A 13,507-nucleotide genomic window follows, 5' to 3' on the forward strand; every position below is an offset into this window, starting at 1 on the left:
AATGACTTGGAAAGGATGATAAAACTATGCGAAGCTGGAATTGTAAGCATTGAAAAAAGTTTGTTCAGAAGCCAACAGGGTCAAGCTTGTTTGAGATTGAAAATGAGGCGGCAGCTTTTTTTTTCATCAATCGGGTACTCCCGCATTGGGTCAATCGGATGAACTGGCAGTAGTAATAACTACAATGCTTCACAATACTAGCCACGGGCTGTCACTATACAGTGTACCCGTTTTGCCAGCTCGGCGAGGGCGCTCAGCACAGATGAAACCGTGATGACAACCGGCTCAAATTCGGCAACGAATAAAAGTGTGATGAAGCCATCTCGCCCAACCTGGTGACACAAAAAGCCGCTGCGTTCGCCGGAACGGTTCGCGTGGCACTGTTGATGATCCTAAATATCAGCAGGTGGAATCCATCTGACTTTTCCCATTCTCTATATCGCGATAGCTTGTGTATGATTGGCGCGGCAACTAACTAACGTGTGCAGTAGAACAAGATCTATTCCTTCACGCCTTTGTAGACTAAAGCAGTACATTTGGTGCCAGTGTGCTACGTATTGCAAGATGTCGTGACAGGCTCCTGCTGCGCTTGCATGCTAGCTGAGCAGAACTTAAAGAAAAGCTTGCGGCGAGAAAAAGATTCAAATCGAGACAGAATAGTGAAAAGTTTTCCTGCGAGGTGATTTATTCGGCTTCATTTTGTCGAAAAGAATATTTACAGTGTGTTGAATTTTAGATGTCCCTCTATCTTTGTTTCTCTTTTCTTTTAACATCATTTCCCACAAGGATAACGGATTTACTGGAAAGTAAAACATGATTTACAACCGGGGAGACGATGAAGTCACTTCAGGGACAACGTGAAGTGAACGCAAAAGAGTGCTTCACCGCGGCTTCTGGCCTTCACGGTGACCTGGTAGTCACCGGACGTTATCCAGTCAGGAAGCATCAGTGCCGGCACCTCGAACTCCTTGTTCTTTACAGAATACTCGCCCTGCAAAAATTGGCGGAGAAAATATGCCAAATACCGTTATAAAAAAGTAAAAGGAACCGGACAGTTATGGTGAATTTTTAGGGTTTTACACTATAAATAGCATTCGGAGCCTCTTTTTTTTTGTTCGTGAATTTTCGGGACAGTAATGCCAATAAGGGAAATGTAATCATTGGTATTTTTCAGGAAATTCTCATGTCGAGATATTGTGGAATTACCATCTGAACGAAGGAAAATAGGTACGACATGGTTTTGACGAATTAGTGGTTTTCCGAGTAATACTACGTGGAAGCTTTTTCTTTCCTTTTTTATAGAATATTTGTAGCCGTAGTAACGGCTATAAGAGAAATCTAATCCTTGGTATTTTTCTGGAAATTATGATTTCGAGAGACTGGGGAATTCTCATTTGAATGAAAGAAAGGAATACCACACAATTTTGACAAATTACTGGTTTCCGCGAGTAATACTACGCGTGGGCTTTTTCTTTCCTTTTTCAGAATATTTGCAAGCATAGTAATGGCAGTAAGGGTAATCTAATCCTTGGTATTTTTGAGAAAATTATCATGTCGAGAGTCTGTGGGATTCTCATCTGAATGAAGGAAAGAGGTACTAGACAATTTTGACTAATTAGTGGTTTCCGCGAGTACGTGGTTACGCGGGGGGCTTTTCCCTTTTCCAGAATATTTGCAGTCATAGTAATAACAGTAAGGGAAATCCAATCCTTGGTATTTTTCAGGAACTTTCTATGCCGAGAGACTTGAATTCTATTTAAAAGCGTCTCGAATTCTCTGTTTGCTTCCTGATGTGAAAAGTTAATCAACCATAATTATTTTTGTTTATTCAAAGCTAGGGTATTGCAAACCCTAATAGCGGATTTTATAGTTCGCCATAGTTCTTTTTGTGTGTGTGTGTGTGTGTGTGTGTGTGTGTGATTGCATCAAGTTTATTGAAACTTTCTTGTGCATCTGCGGCTTCAATGTCGGGTACATTTAGTCTGTGGGGCCATTGGACCTACTATTAGCCATAACTTCAATTTTTTATGCAACTACCGTCCTGGAGAGGCACAAGTTTTAATCTTTAATGCTTTACTTCCTTCTTGTCGTACGCTTCCCGCCATTTATTCACCTCAAGAGCTGCACACAATTCGAAAACAGTAGAGAAAATTCTGACGGTCTTAAGAAAATTCTTAGCAGAAAATGATTTAGCACCAATAATTCTTCTGCGTTTCGAATCTCGTACTGTGTTCTCTTTGCCGCCGTGGTCTTGTACTTAGTAACAACATTTGATCCCTTAGAACTTGCATTCTAGCTAAGAAATATTAGTCCATATGTCATAGCAACTACACCTTTCAAAAACGCATTTCCAATCGGGTCTTGCAAGGTTGCGTACTTTGAAAACTTTTTAAAGTAAAATAAATTGCTGCAAATAATGGGCTTGGGATCATGCAGGAAACTTTTAGGATCCTGCTGGGGAAGAACGGAAAATTATGCACCTAAGAGGAGAAATTTAGGGTGGAGCATGGAGTATAATTGTTTGAATAGGAGTGATTGCCATGATTAGCGAACTCAGATACTTCAAGAGGTTTTTGTGTTATAGCTCCTAGATCTACACGTCCAAATTAGCGAGTCATATTACTTTTGCTGGTGATCATGTTGTTTTCTACAATTTATACACGCAGAAATGTTTGGTTTTTAATTTCTTCTTCCAGGCTGTAAGCCCCGATAGCATCACTTTTTATTATGAATAATTAAGACACTTAGCGAAGCAAGTAAAGCCGTTTTGTAAGAATTACAGCGAGGTCAAGAGGGAAAAGTGACTTGATCTGGACGATATCGGCTGTTTATATAAACAATGCGGTAACAACAAACTCGCGCAATAAATTTGAGTATTGTGAATTAAGGAATTACGCATCTGAAGGTTCGAACTTCTTTTACTTAAACCATGCGTCCTTCTTCGAAGTTTACCAATTATGTTTCTTGTTCCACATAAAAGGACACATTCTTCAAGCCAAAACTTCGTCTCTTATTTTTCCTTTGTTACTTTGTCATCATCTGCCTTTTCCGGTCTTTAACAACAATGTTCTGTTCTATCCACGTACAGCGGCTCTTATGCGCAACATATGACACTTGCTTCATTCACCAAAAGGTCCCGGCGAGATAACCATGGACTACTTAACAAAAATTTACGCCAGGGTAAAACGTAAGCAGGAGGTATCAAGTTCACCTCCTTGATTGGGCAACCGCACGGCAGGCCCAGGAACTCGTAGAAAAGGGGGCAGCTTTGGACGCTGCAAATATCGTCGTAGTCGCACGAGCCGAAGTCGTTGACGCACGGAACCGTAACCCAGAGGTACACTTTCTTCTTCATACTGATCTCAACCTGGACGAAAGCAAAACAATAACAAGCACAAAGAAAATGAGCAAAACATCTGTTGTCCATAATTCTCGTATTGTGTGAACCAGTGCACTCTTTCCTTAGCAATTGCGTGCGCTTAAGTAGTCTCAGCGGTGGCGCAAAAGAACAAAGCGTTACGCTGCGTTCACTGATTTGATTACTCGCTGCCGACGCTACGTAAATGATGGCGGCGTAATATAGAGGCGCCCGTGTGTGCGATATATCGTCGATCATTAAAAAAATGCAGGTGCCAATCCCGTTGGACGCCTTAGCGGGACATTGAAGCATTTTTTTTTCAACTTTTCTCCTAAATCTGAAATGCTTTCAGAACGTAGTAAATAAACACATTCAGTGTTCAGAATAGGGGGCCACAAACTAGCGCAGCCAAAAATTGCTGTTCTATGCCCATCAGATAACTCCTAACTCGCTCAAAACTTTTTTCTCTCTTTCTCAGTCTTAGCATTCTTCGAGCGATCGATCGACGTCATTAGAGCAATGTAGCGCCTATTGCCCGGCTTCCTTTCAGTTGAAAAAAATAAGCAAACTGGGATGCCACCTGATTGATTGATTATGGGGTTAAACGGGCCTAAACATCACTGGTTATGAGGCGCGCCGTAGTGGAGGGCTCCGGATTAATTTTGACCACTTGGGGACCTTTAACGTGCGCCGAAGTCTCGAACACACGGGCGTTTTTTATTTTTGCCTCCATCAGGAAAGCGGGGGATGCCATTTGAAAAAAAAAACAATCGCCATAAAAGCAAAGCATTAAAGGAAGGCGGATCTGCTTCGTCGAGCCAATCACGCAGTGCCGCTCCGTGCTGGCGGTAACTAAATCTTTCACAGGGCCTCCAGACGCGAAGGAACGAGTGAAAGCGTTTATCGAGAGTGTTGCAGGGTCCCTTTAAGGTCCGAATGACTCGCGAGAAGATGGAGCCAGCACCATGGTCGCACAAAACAAGAGGCATCTTACGTACTTCTGATCAGCAGCACATCAGTGCTTATAGGGAAGCAAGCCGACGACCAGTTTGTATCTCTTGATTCTTTGGGCGGCTATACGGAGAGCCACCTTTACACCCGCAACCCTGGTGTCGACATGCTGGGGCAGGCGCGCCGCATATGGCGCTCACTAGAAGGCTCGAGAAAACTCTATACACAGGTAGAGATGGCACGAATACTGCGATGAGATGAACGAGCACACGAACAAACATCGTTTTGCGGAACACTCTTGGGAACACGGAAACGGCCACCAAAAGCGACCAACGCCCACCCAAACGTCCGTCTTGCTACCGGGGACAGCAAGCAAGGAGTATTTTTGTGTCCGGGCTGCGCGCAATTTTCCCCCAGCGCACGACTTCTTGGCGCTGTGCTCGCATATCCTGAAAGCAGAAATGACGGGCCCAAGCGCAATAGACGCACGTTTCACGCTACCGCCACTTACGAACGCAATGTGATATAAGTCGCCAGGAAGAAGTCGTCCGGGCATGACGAAGTGCTGTACGAGGTATTCAAAGACCCTGAAGACGCAGAAAAGGGCGAGTCTTTGACGTCATACATGCAGCGCGGCTGACGGCCAACATTACGATGCATAAAGCACGCAGAAGCCACCCCGATACCAAAGTTGGTAACGCCAGACGAACTGCACATCCTGTGCACCATATCGCTAACGCCCATACGTGCCGCGGTCACGTTTGTCCTAGTGGCTTGGGGAGCGCTATGCGTGCCACACAGCACAGAAGCCTTTACGTCCAACCTCGAGACTATAGACAGCGTTGATATGCTGTATGCACGAACTCTATCATTTACATTTTCGCGTACGTTTTTTTTTTTGTTCACCTTCCCCCCTCCCCATGTACACAGTGTTCCCTGCTGAGAGTTTCGAACCTTGCGTGTGTGTATCGCAAAGGTGTCTATTTCCTTTTGAAACAGTGCATCGTGTCTCATATTGCCGCGATGTGGTCGTCACATTTTCACACCATGTGCATAAATTGTAAAATTGACATCTTGCACTTTGTGGAGTGTCCTTAGATTGAGACTAGGGTCATGTTAAGCGTTGGCACTATGACTGAACCTTGGGGCACGCCATTTTCCTTGTGAACGGACCGTATTTCTTCGTGTGAGTCCGCACGGACAATAAACGATTGAAATGCTTAAATGAGAAGTATTGTGCGAATACCTCGGTCCTTCATTGCTTACAGAAGGCTTTATGCAACAAAACGCCTTACGATGTCCATGACCACCATAGTGTGTTTTGAATACTCTTCGCGCTCCATTCTCTTCTCTCTGTATGCCAGTCTGCTCCTGCGCTTCGTCCACTGTATTTACCAAATTTCAATCACCCCTTTCTCCATTTATACCATCCTCCATTCCCCCTCAGCTATTCTCCCTCCCCCTAACCGCTACGTACTCACCTCCATCCCCTTACTGTGGTCACGTGATCACTTGTGCGTCACTTGATCTACCAGTTGATTAGTGACAGACCAACCAGTTCCAGAGGCTCAGTGACCGACATAGTAAACAGGCTAACCAGTAACACTTTCTGATTTGCGGGACAGATACCCCAACCTTTTCGCCTTAAGGTAGCACAACGAAGACTATCGTCTCTTACAAAACCCATGCCTAGCTGCCTGTCACCGCGCTTTCCATTGAATGACCCTGACCTTGTCTTTGCGATGCCCGGACGCTCACCACGACATCAAATTGATTGATTGATTGATTGATTGATTGATTGATTGATTGATTGATTGATTGATTGATTGATTGATTGATTGATTGATTGATTGATTGATTGATTGATTGATTGATTGTAGGGTTTAACATGCCGACGCAACGCAGGCGATGAGGCGCGCCGTAGTGGAGGACTCCGGATTAATTTTGACCGCCTGGGGATCTTTAACGTGCGCCGAAATCGTGAACACACGGGAGTTTTTGCTTTTCATCTTCATCAGAAAAGCGGCCACCGCAGCCGGCAATCGAACCCCCGTCCTTGTGGACATCAAAATGACCCGTGTACCGAATCGCCAAACCGACATATGGTTCCGCATGAGGTATCTCTCGAAATTGTTTCATTTTGGCGTTCCTGGCAGGTAAACTAGCGTATCTTGATAAACATTTGGGTAGTAAGCACCCTTCGAGTCCACATGCGGTTAGCTGTGGAATGGTGATTGTCATGTTCTGGGCAGGCCCGCATTTCATGCGCACACGGACAGCAGGCTCCACGATGCCTTGTGAACCTTCTAGAATTGCTACGTTGAGTGATTCAGCATTTTTACGCTCGGAAGCAATGACCAGTTCAATAATGCTGGGATCTCTTAATTTTAATTTTAGAAAAAGAGACAGGTGCCACATACATTGAGTATTAATGTGGGCCTTCGCCAAAGAGGCCGACATCGACGGAACGGCCTCAAGTGAAAATTCGGACTAAATGGGATATCACAACTGTAACTACTCTCACACCACGAGAAAACTGATGCGTAAATGTTTTAGGTGCATTCCCAGTTCAACGAAAGTGGTCAATCAACACCCGCTTATTTTGTGTTAGGGGACTAGGTGACTCACACCACCGTGGCGCTTGCCCTTTTTCCGGGAAGCGTGTTTCCAAACGCTTCGCTGCACGGAGCACCCTCGTGACATGCGCGATGTCACGGCACACGCTATTCATTTGAGCGCGTGCTAAAAGGAACCCACCGTTCGGGCTCTGTGGCGAATGTATAGTACTGAGTACTGGCGCTGACGGCTTGGGTTCGAGCCCCAGCAGCTCTACCTCTTAGTTTTCTTAATCGATTACCCTTTTTTTTTTTCTAAATTTAATTTCTTTCTAAATATAAAGCTACACACTGTTTTTGTTAATAATAGCGATATGGTATGTTTTAGGTTGCTTTAGGTTTGGGGCGCATCCAATGACGATATTTAATTACCTATATCCATCGCGCGAACAGACATGTCACGTGGTTGCTTAGTGCAGCGAAGCTTTTGGCAATGCGCTTCCGGGAAAGTTCCAGCTGCGCTCTTGCGTAAAGACGGCGCCACCGTCGCCCCAGTGGGTTCTCGAACTGGACGCCCACAAAGCCCTCCTTTTATGAAAGAGCTTTCAGTGCATGATAGAATGATCGTTGGTATTCAGTTTATCAAAAGGCACCCCGAGAGCAAGAGTGCATCACTTGCATACAGGCCCTGCGTCTCACCTTGATGGGCGCGTCGATCTGGCGGGCCACGTTGATGGCCGACGTGACGAACACGGATCCGGGAAAGCTGAGCGGGTCCGGCCTCAGGCGCAGCTCGTCGTACCGTACTGCGTCGAAGCGCGAGCCGCAGTTGCGCACCGAGTACTTCCGCACCGAGTCGCCCCATTTCTGGAAGGCCAGCAGCCACTGACGCCAGGTCAGACACCCGGACGCAGCACGCATGCGCACATGCACACATGCACACGGGGCCTTCTGGGCCGCATGCAGATTGCAGTATGCGGGACTTCTCTGACTGTCTTCCCGTGTATGTCTCCGCCTGTTCCGCTACCACAAATAACGTTATATTGTCGACTCGGGTCCAGTGCAAGATATGGAGATAACTACTTAGTGCTTAAGTAATATGCTAAAATAATAAAAAAAAAGATTCCTGCGTGCAGAGTGTCGATCACAAGTGCTCTGAGGGCCCATTAGATGCTGCTAGGTAAGTTCAGGCTAAGACATCTAAATCAGACGTTACGACTGAAGTTAATTTGTCTTATTTTCATTTTCTTTATAGCTTGGTCCAAGCTTCGTGCAAAAATAATTTTGTGAACCTAAGCGCCATGATTTCAAGCAGTAAAGACGGCGTGGAAATTCCAGACGCAAACACCGCATGCATGCTACACAGCTAATAGTGGCGTGAGCGCTGCGTACAAGTTATTGCATATCCTAGCAGCAACAGGCGCTCGGTGGGATCATACCACAACTTTGAAATCCCGGTGGAGATGTACTCACTGCTTGGGGCGCATCCGGAATGTACCTCTCGGGAACTTGGGGCGTCGACAGAAGGAGCAGGTACCTTTCCCAAGTGACGTCACGAATTCTCTGGACGTCTATCGTGTGATTGAGCGCCTTCAGAGCGGGGCCAAATGGATTACCCGCCAAAGAACAGGGAACGAGCGTTAGCAGGGAGGCTGCCGCCAGCGTCAGCGACATGGGGGTGCTCCTGCGGGATAAGACGAACAGAACACGCAGGTCCGGAGTTTTAGGTTCGTCGCCTCCACCTATAGGTGGTATTCACTGAAAAATTTAGCTGCCAGTTTCTTCGCTTGGCAACACTGAAACGGCCACGGACATGGCGCGGCTTGTACAGTATATAATCTCTATGTCTTGTACCACTGCGCCTGCACGCCGAAAAAAAAAAAAAACACCGGCGTGGCTCGTCTGCTCCGTTTCAACCCGATTCTCTACGGTGGTGTCAACAGAGATTTTATTAATCTCACTCAAATTGGACTCGAGGCATTACTTTGCATTTGGCGTGGTAGAGTTTGGAACGTCCAACACACATCATGTGCTTAGCACAGACAAGTCCCGCCATCCTGCGGAGCCCGACGTAAGCACTGACGGCGCCCTCACATAGTTGCCTGCCTGCGTGCCTCGCCAGTGAATATACAGCCTATCAATTTACTCGGCAGCGTTCTTCTTGCAGGAATATTGATATCAACCGATAAATAAATAAACTGAAATAACGCAAAAGGGCGTGGCTCCTTGTTGGTCCAGAAATCGGCCGGTGAACGTTGCTACCCTGGTCCGCGAGCCCAGGAGGTCCTGTGTCTCGAGCTCAAGAGCTGGTTATCCCGCACTCCCACTGCTCCCGGGTGGGGTAAGAATGTGTAATCGAGTAATCTGGGCGCGCCAATACGAGACGATAGGTTGTATTGGGAGAGGTCACGTTGGGTACTCGTAAGCATATGTGGTGGGTTATAGATGAAGAATACAGTGTTCATATGTGCTTGAGTCTGAACTCCACGCCACTGTAGGAGTTCGCTGACAATCAAGGCGGCCGAGTGCGGGGGTAACAGCGATACACACAGAAAGAGTGAGGTAGCTTTTAACCTGGCAGGAGGACTCGGGGTATGGTGGAGCGAGTAGAAAATAAGGGTGATGTCGGCTTGGGGCATTTTGAAGCCCTGTTGGAGTTCTAGGAGACTGGTGGGCTAACATAAAAGGCGGGATAAGCCGTGTGGGGTTAAGAGGGCAGACTCACGGGCTATAGAGGTGGCTCCTACAATAGTACTCGGTGATTTTGGTGTAGCGATCGAGCGCGAAAGGAAAGGATGGACAGGTGTGCAGCCATGTCGCCAGTTCTGAATGGGAATGCCTGCAATATGCCAGGGAATAACCCCGGGCGGGAGGCAACACACGATTAGGATGAGGGGCAGGGCCCTGATTGTCTGGAGCAGCGTTATCACCATTGTTTTTGTTTCGGAACTAGAAACAGCCTTGTGGAAAAAAGGCCCATTGTGCATCAACCGATCACGTCGGCAGTGTACAGCGACTGTTCCAGGGCCCTTGCAGGCGTATCCGTCGCATTGCGTCCCTTGATCTACATCCCTTCGCCTCGTCGATACTTGGATTGTACGCGGTGGGCAATGCTTGCGGCCCCATGGCAAGCAACGCCTGATGTAAATGCCATACTACATCACCTTACCGTGGCAATGCAATGTTCACTCACTGCTTAGACTGTACATCATGTCGTTTTGCAGGGCTTTTCGACCTTCGCCATGTGTTACGCCACATTGCTGTTGCCCCTGACCGCACCAGCTTGGGAACACCCGAAGGTGTCACCATGCATCGCATTTCGGGAATGCTCCGATGCGGCTGCGCTGCATTTATGGGGCGCGATGTACACCCGGGGTCAGAAGCTTACAGGGAATGACTTCGATTTTCAATGTTATTTTTTCGGCTCTCTGGGCGTTAAGCTCCTGCTACGCGCACGCTGATGATACCCCGAAGCATGATGCTTCGCTTACAAATCCAAATTAAGTTCCGGGAGTTCGCGGACCACAGAAATGTACGTTGAAAGTCTAAATCGTGTCCTGTAAACTTCTGACCCCTGATGTAGGCTACTACGGATGTTCCCCTTGTGGCCCTCCAGAATAGGAAGAGCAATGCCTTATAACCTCTGAAGTATACTTCACGCACGCCGAGAGCAGTCGCTAGGCCTTGTTTGCCTAGCGGCGGAATTCCTTACGTAGCTCCTTACGCATCATCCGCCGGCATCGTAATTCCGTCTAGCGCCACTACGGGAGCGCTGCGATATCTGAGCGAAACCATCGCGGTCTGCCAAGAATTATCCCCTGCACAGCTATTCCTGTCAAAAGCATACCTGCACCGGATCTTGTTGTAGGTGTTACTAGGAGTAGTTTCGTTTTTGCCAAGTTATTGTGATACGCGTATATGTGTTCAACTGCAGCGGGCACACTCCGCAGGCCCAGTGGCCAACAGATCTGGTTATCTCTACTCAGGTTCATTACATTACACTTGAACGATATGATAACGCAGCTAAAGTTCTCCGAAGTCTAGTGTTAACTCCTTCGCCGCTACATTCTGAAAAAATGTACATAATTAGAGCGCTGATGGGTGTGGCACAGATGATACAATTACCAAATGCCGTCATTTAGCAGCTCTAAAAAAAGGAGGAAAAAGAGAATTTTGAATATCTTACTAAGCTGTCCAGTTAACAATGGCCGCTCCCATTACTTCAGCGTGTTTTCTTCGAAAAGAGCAACAAACTTTACTTCGCTTCGCTTCACTTTCTCCCTCGGTCTCTTCCATTTCATTAGGTATAATACATCAGCGCTGTTCTGGGTAGCGCTGCGATTGTAACTTTCTTATTAAAAAGACTGGAATGGGCACCTTTCAGGGCCACATTATGCCCCAGGTACAATTCAGTGACCTAGTGGAAGGTCAAAGCGCAGAGACGATAGTAGCTAATGAAAGTGAATCTTTGGGCCCGTGAGCAAATTAGGACAAAGACAAAAAAAAGTATCAAATACATGAATGACAAACAAGCCCGTGACGCATACTTCCGCTCTTATGCTGGAATTGTTTTATAAACCGTAAAAAAACTTCCTTCATGCTCCTACGCCAAAAAACTCAAGGTCGCCTAAAGTAGGTCAAATAGCCGGCCAGTACGATGTGCCTGATTGCACAGGTGGCTGCGATGCGTCAAACCGTAAGTTTGGACTTCTAAACTAGGGTTCGAAACTATGTGAGAGCGAGGGGCGGGACGAAAGATAAAGGAACTTAGAAGGGCGGGCGCTGGATTCCTTCTCCAGTTCAGCGATGGGAAAGCCTCACAGGATGCGTTTTCGGAAACAAATTAAGAAAAAACTAGCCTGCAGCATTTAAAGACTGTTTCCGTTGGTGCTTGAACTTTCTCAACTGCGGTCGTACACTGTCGCATCTACAGTGCAAACACTGAGCTGCAAAACATCCCCTTTCGACCGGCGTCTTCCCCTACAGTCGCTTTTCCGATCTCCGGAGCACCGGGGCCGTTCCAAGTCCACGCGCGACGCTCGGGATCACCCACCTGAGAATGCCGGTTCGGGTGCACCCGCAAGGCCGTGCTGACTTCTGACGCACGAGGCGTTCGGCTGCCATATCAGGGGCAGTGGCGGCGGCGCAAAGGCGCGATTCCTCCGGGATCCGTGCCGAAGTCGCGTGGCCGCTCCCGTGTGTCGCCGACCCGGCCACGACGACGCGACAGCGATCCCGGCCGTGTCGTATGGGGCCGAACGTCCGGAGAGGAGGGGGCCGGGGTCGCCATTTGACTAATGAGAGGGCCACAGCGCGGGAAACCGCCGCCATTCGGGCACCACGGCAGCCGTGTTTGCTCTCTGCACCGCAGCGGCACGTACTACTGTTAGGAGAAGAACGTGGAGCGGGCCGCCTCTAGGCGGATGCGAAACTGGCGGCCCTTGTCCCCATGCAGAATCCGGGTACATCAGGGTGCCTGCCCAACTGGAGAGAGAGCCTGTTCTCGAAAAGGGAGCACCACCATGCAAAAAGACGAAACGCTCGGAGAGAGAAAAAAAAGTAAAATGAAAACGCAGAATGGGGCTACCTTTTTATTGATGTTATTTGCTCACCGATGTCGCGATCGTCTCGGAGCTGGTTTCTTCGGAGTCGCGGGGAGGCTTCGGACGGTTTGGACGATGGCATTTCAGAGATTAAAGAAAGTAGAAAAAGAAGAAGGGGGCACCAACAAGGAGTCTTTTCAATATCAGACGTCGCAAATTACGGTCCTGCATAAATAGGTTTTTGTATGATTTCTCTCCGGAGAGAACCTGTAAACTTTATTGCTTTAGAAAGTGTAACGAGTGCGATGACCGCCTTCATTTTTCCAGTTCCGTAATGGCGCCATTGCGGGCGGGGATCGGTTTTTATGGCCTAGTTTCTGCAGCAGAAAGGACGGACCATTGCCTACCTGAATACACGGCGTCGTCTGATTGAGAGGACGTAGGACGGGTGATTGATTGGATATAGCGAATCGGCGAAAATGAATTCCTCTTTCGGTTTCGCTAGTGTTGGAAAACAAAAGTGCATCTTGAGTTTGACGCAGCGATAACTGCTGCTGAATCTTGAAGCAAAGAACAAAAAAAAAAATCCCAGAACACGTAAGCACTTCTTATCGTTGTGAATGGGAAAGCATGATTGCCCTGGTGAACGCCCGAGGCGCCTTGTTTTGCTTTGCTTTGTCGAAGGGCTTTACAATCTTGCCGCTGGAGATGCTTCGCTTCGCGATCCGCCTTAAAGCTTTCGAATGGCTTCGATCAGTCTCCTACGCGTTGCGGCGCTGCTCGTTCATGCTGCCGTGTAATGAAAGACTTGACGACGATGGTGAATTTCGCCGCTTGAGCGACCACCACTCGCTACTGCCGAGAGTGGAACTGCAGTGGAACGTCTCGTGAAGGGGCTGTTTTCCTACTATTATTATTATTATCATCACCATCTTCTTCTTTTTGTACGTGCCGACCAACAGCACATGGTCTTAGCGGCAGTGCACAGTATGAAACATACAAAATTTAGAGCAAACGCAAACAATTAAAATATGTAGCCTGAAACGAGAAAAAACTAAATAGAAGGAGAAAAACAGGAAAGGCGATCAGTACACTTGAAC

The 13,507-nt window shown here is 47.4% G+C and overlaps 1 protein-coding gene across 2 annotated transcripts; it reads right to left on the minus strand.

The window, feature by feature from the left end:
* Positions 1-588: 588 nt before the first annotated feature.
* On the minus strand, positions 589-8,545 carry LOC144173320 (ganglioside GM2 activator-like). 2 transcript variants are annotated; one of them, XM_077701803.1, is made up of 4 exons: positions 8,338-8,545; positions 7,564-7,731; positions 3,212-3,367; positions 589-991 (listed from the first exon to the last, which is right to left on the minus strand). In XM_077701803.1, the coding sequence occupies exons 1-4, from the start codon at positions 8,536-8,538 to the stop codon at positions 842-844; spliced, it is 675 nt and encodes a 224-aa protein (XP_077557929.1). In that variant the 5' UTR covers positions 8,539-8,545; the 3' UTR covers positions 589-841. The 2 variants fall into 2 exon arrangements, with proteins under 2 accessions (XP_077557929.1, XP_077557927.1); XM_077701801.1 differs by having other exon boundaries at positions 600-991; positions 7,564-7,749.
* Between the last annotated feature and the right edge of the window lie 4,962 nt (positions 8,546-13,507).

This window comes from Haemaphysalis longicornis, unplaced genomic scaffold (genome assembly GCF_048455015.1).
Source record: "Haemaphysalis longicornis isolate Haplotype H1 unplaced genomic scaffold, Haemaphysalis longicornis Haplotype H1 scaffold_3, whole genome shotgun sequence".
In the NCBI taxonomy this organism is placed as follows: Eukaryota; Metazoa; Arthropoda; class Arachnida; order Ixodida; family Ixodidae; genus Haemaphysalis; species Haemaphysalis longicornis.

What these genes read in the sequence shown, in the direction of transcription:
- LOC144173320 (XM_077701801.1), bottom strand. Translation starts at nt 8,538, where the DNA reads ATGTCGCTGACGCTGGCGGCAGCCTCCCTGCTAACGCTCGTTCCCTGT. An exon ending in AGATCGACGCGCCCATCAAG is followed by an intron (nt 3,368 to 7,563) that starts GTGAGACGCAGG and finishes GCTTTCGTCCAG; the next exon opens with GTTGAGATCAGTATGAAGAA. An exon ending in GCGGTTGCCCAATCAAGGAG is followed by an intron (nt 992 to 3,211) that starts GTGAACTTGATA and finishes CAATTTTTGCAG; the next exon opens with GGCGAGTATTCTGTAAAGAA.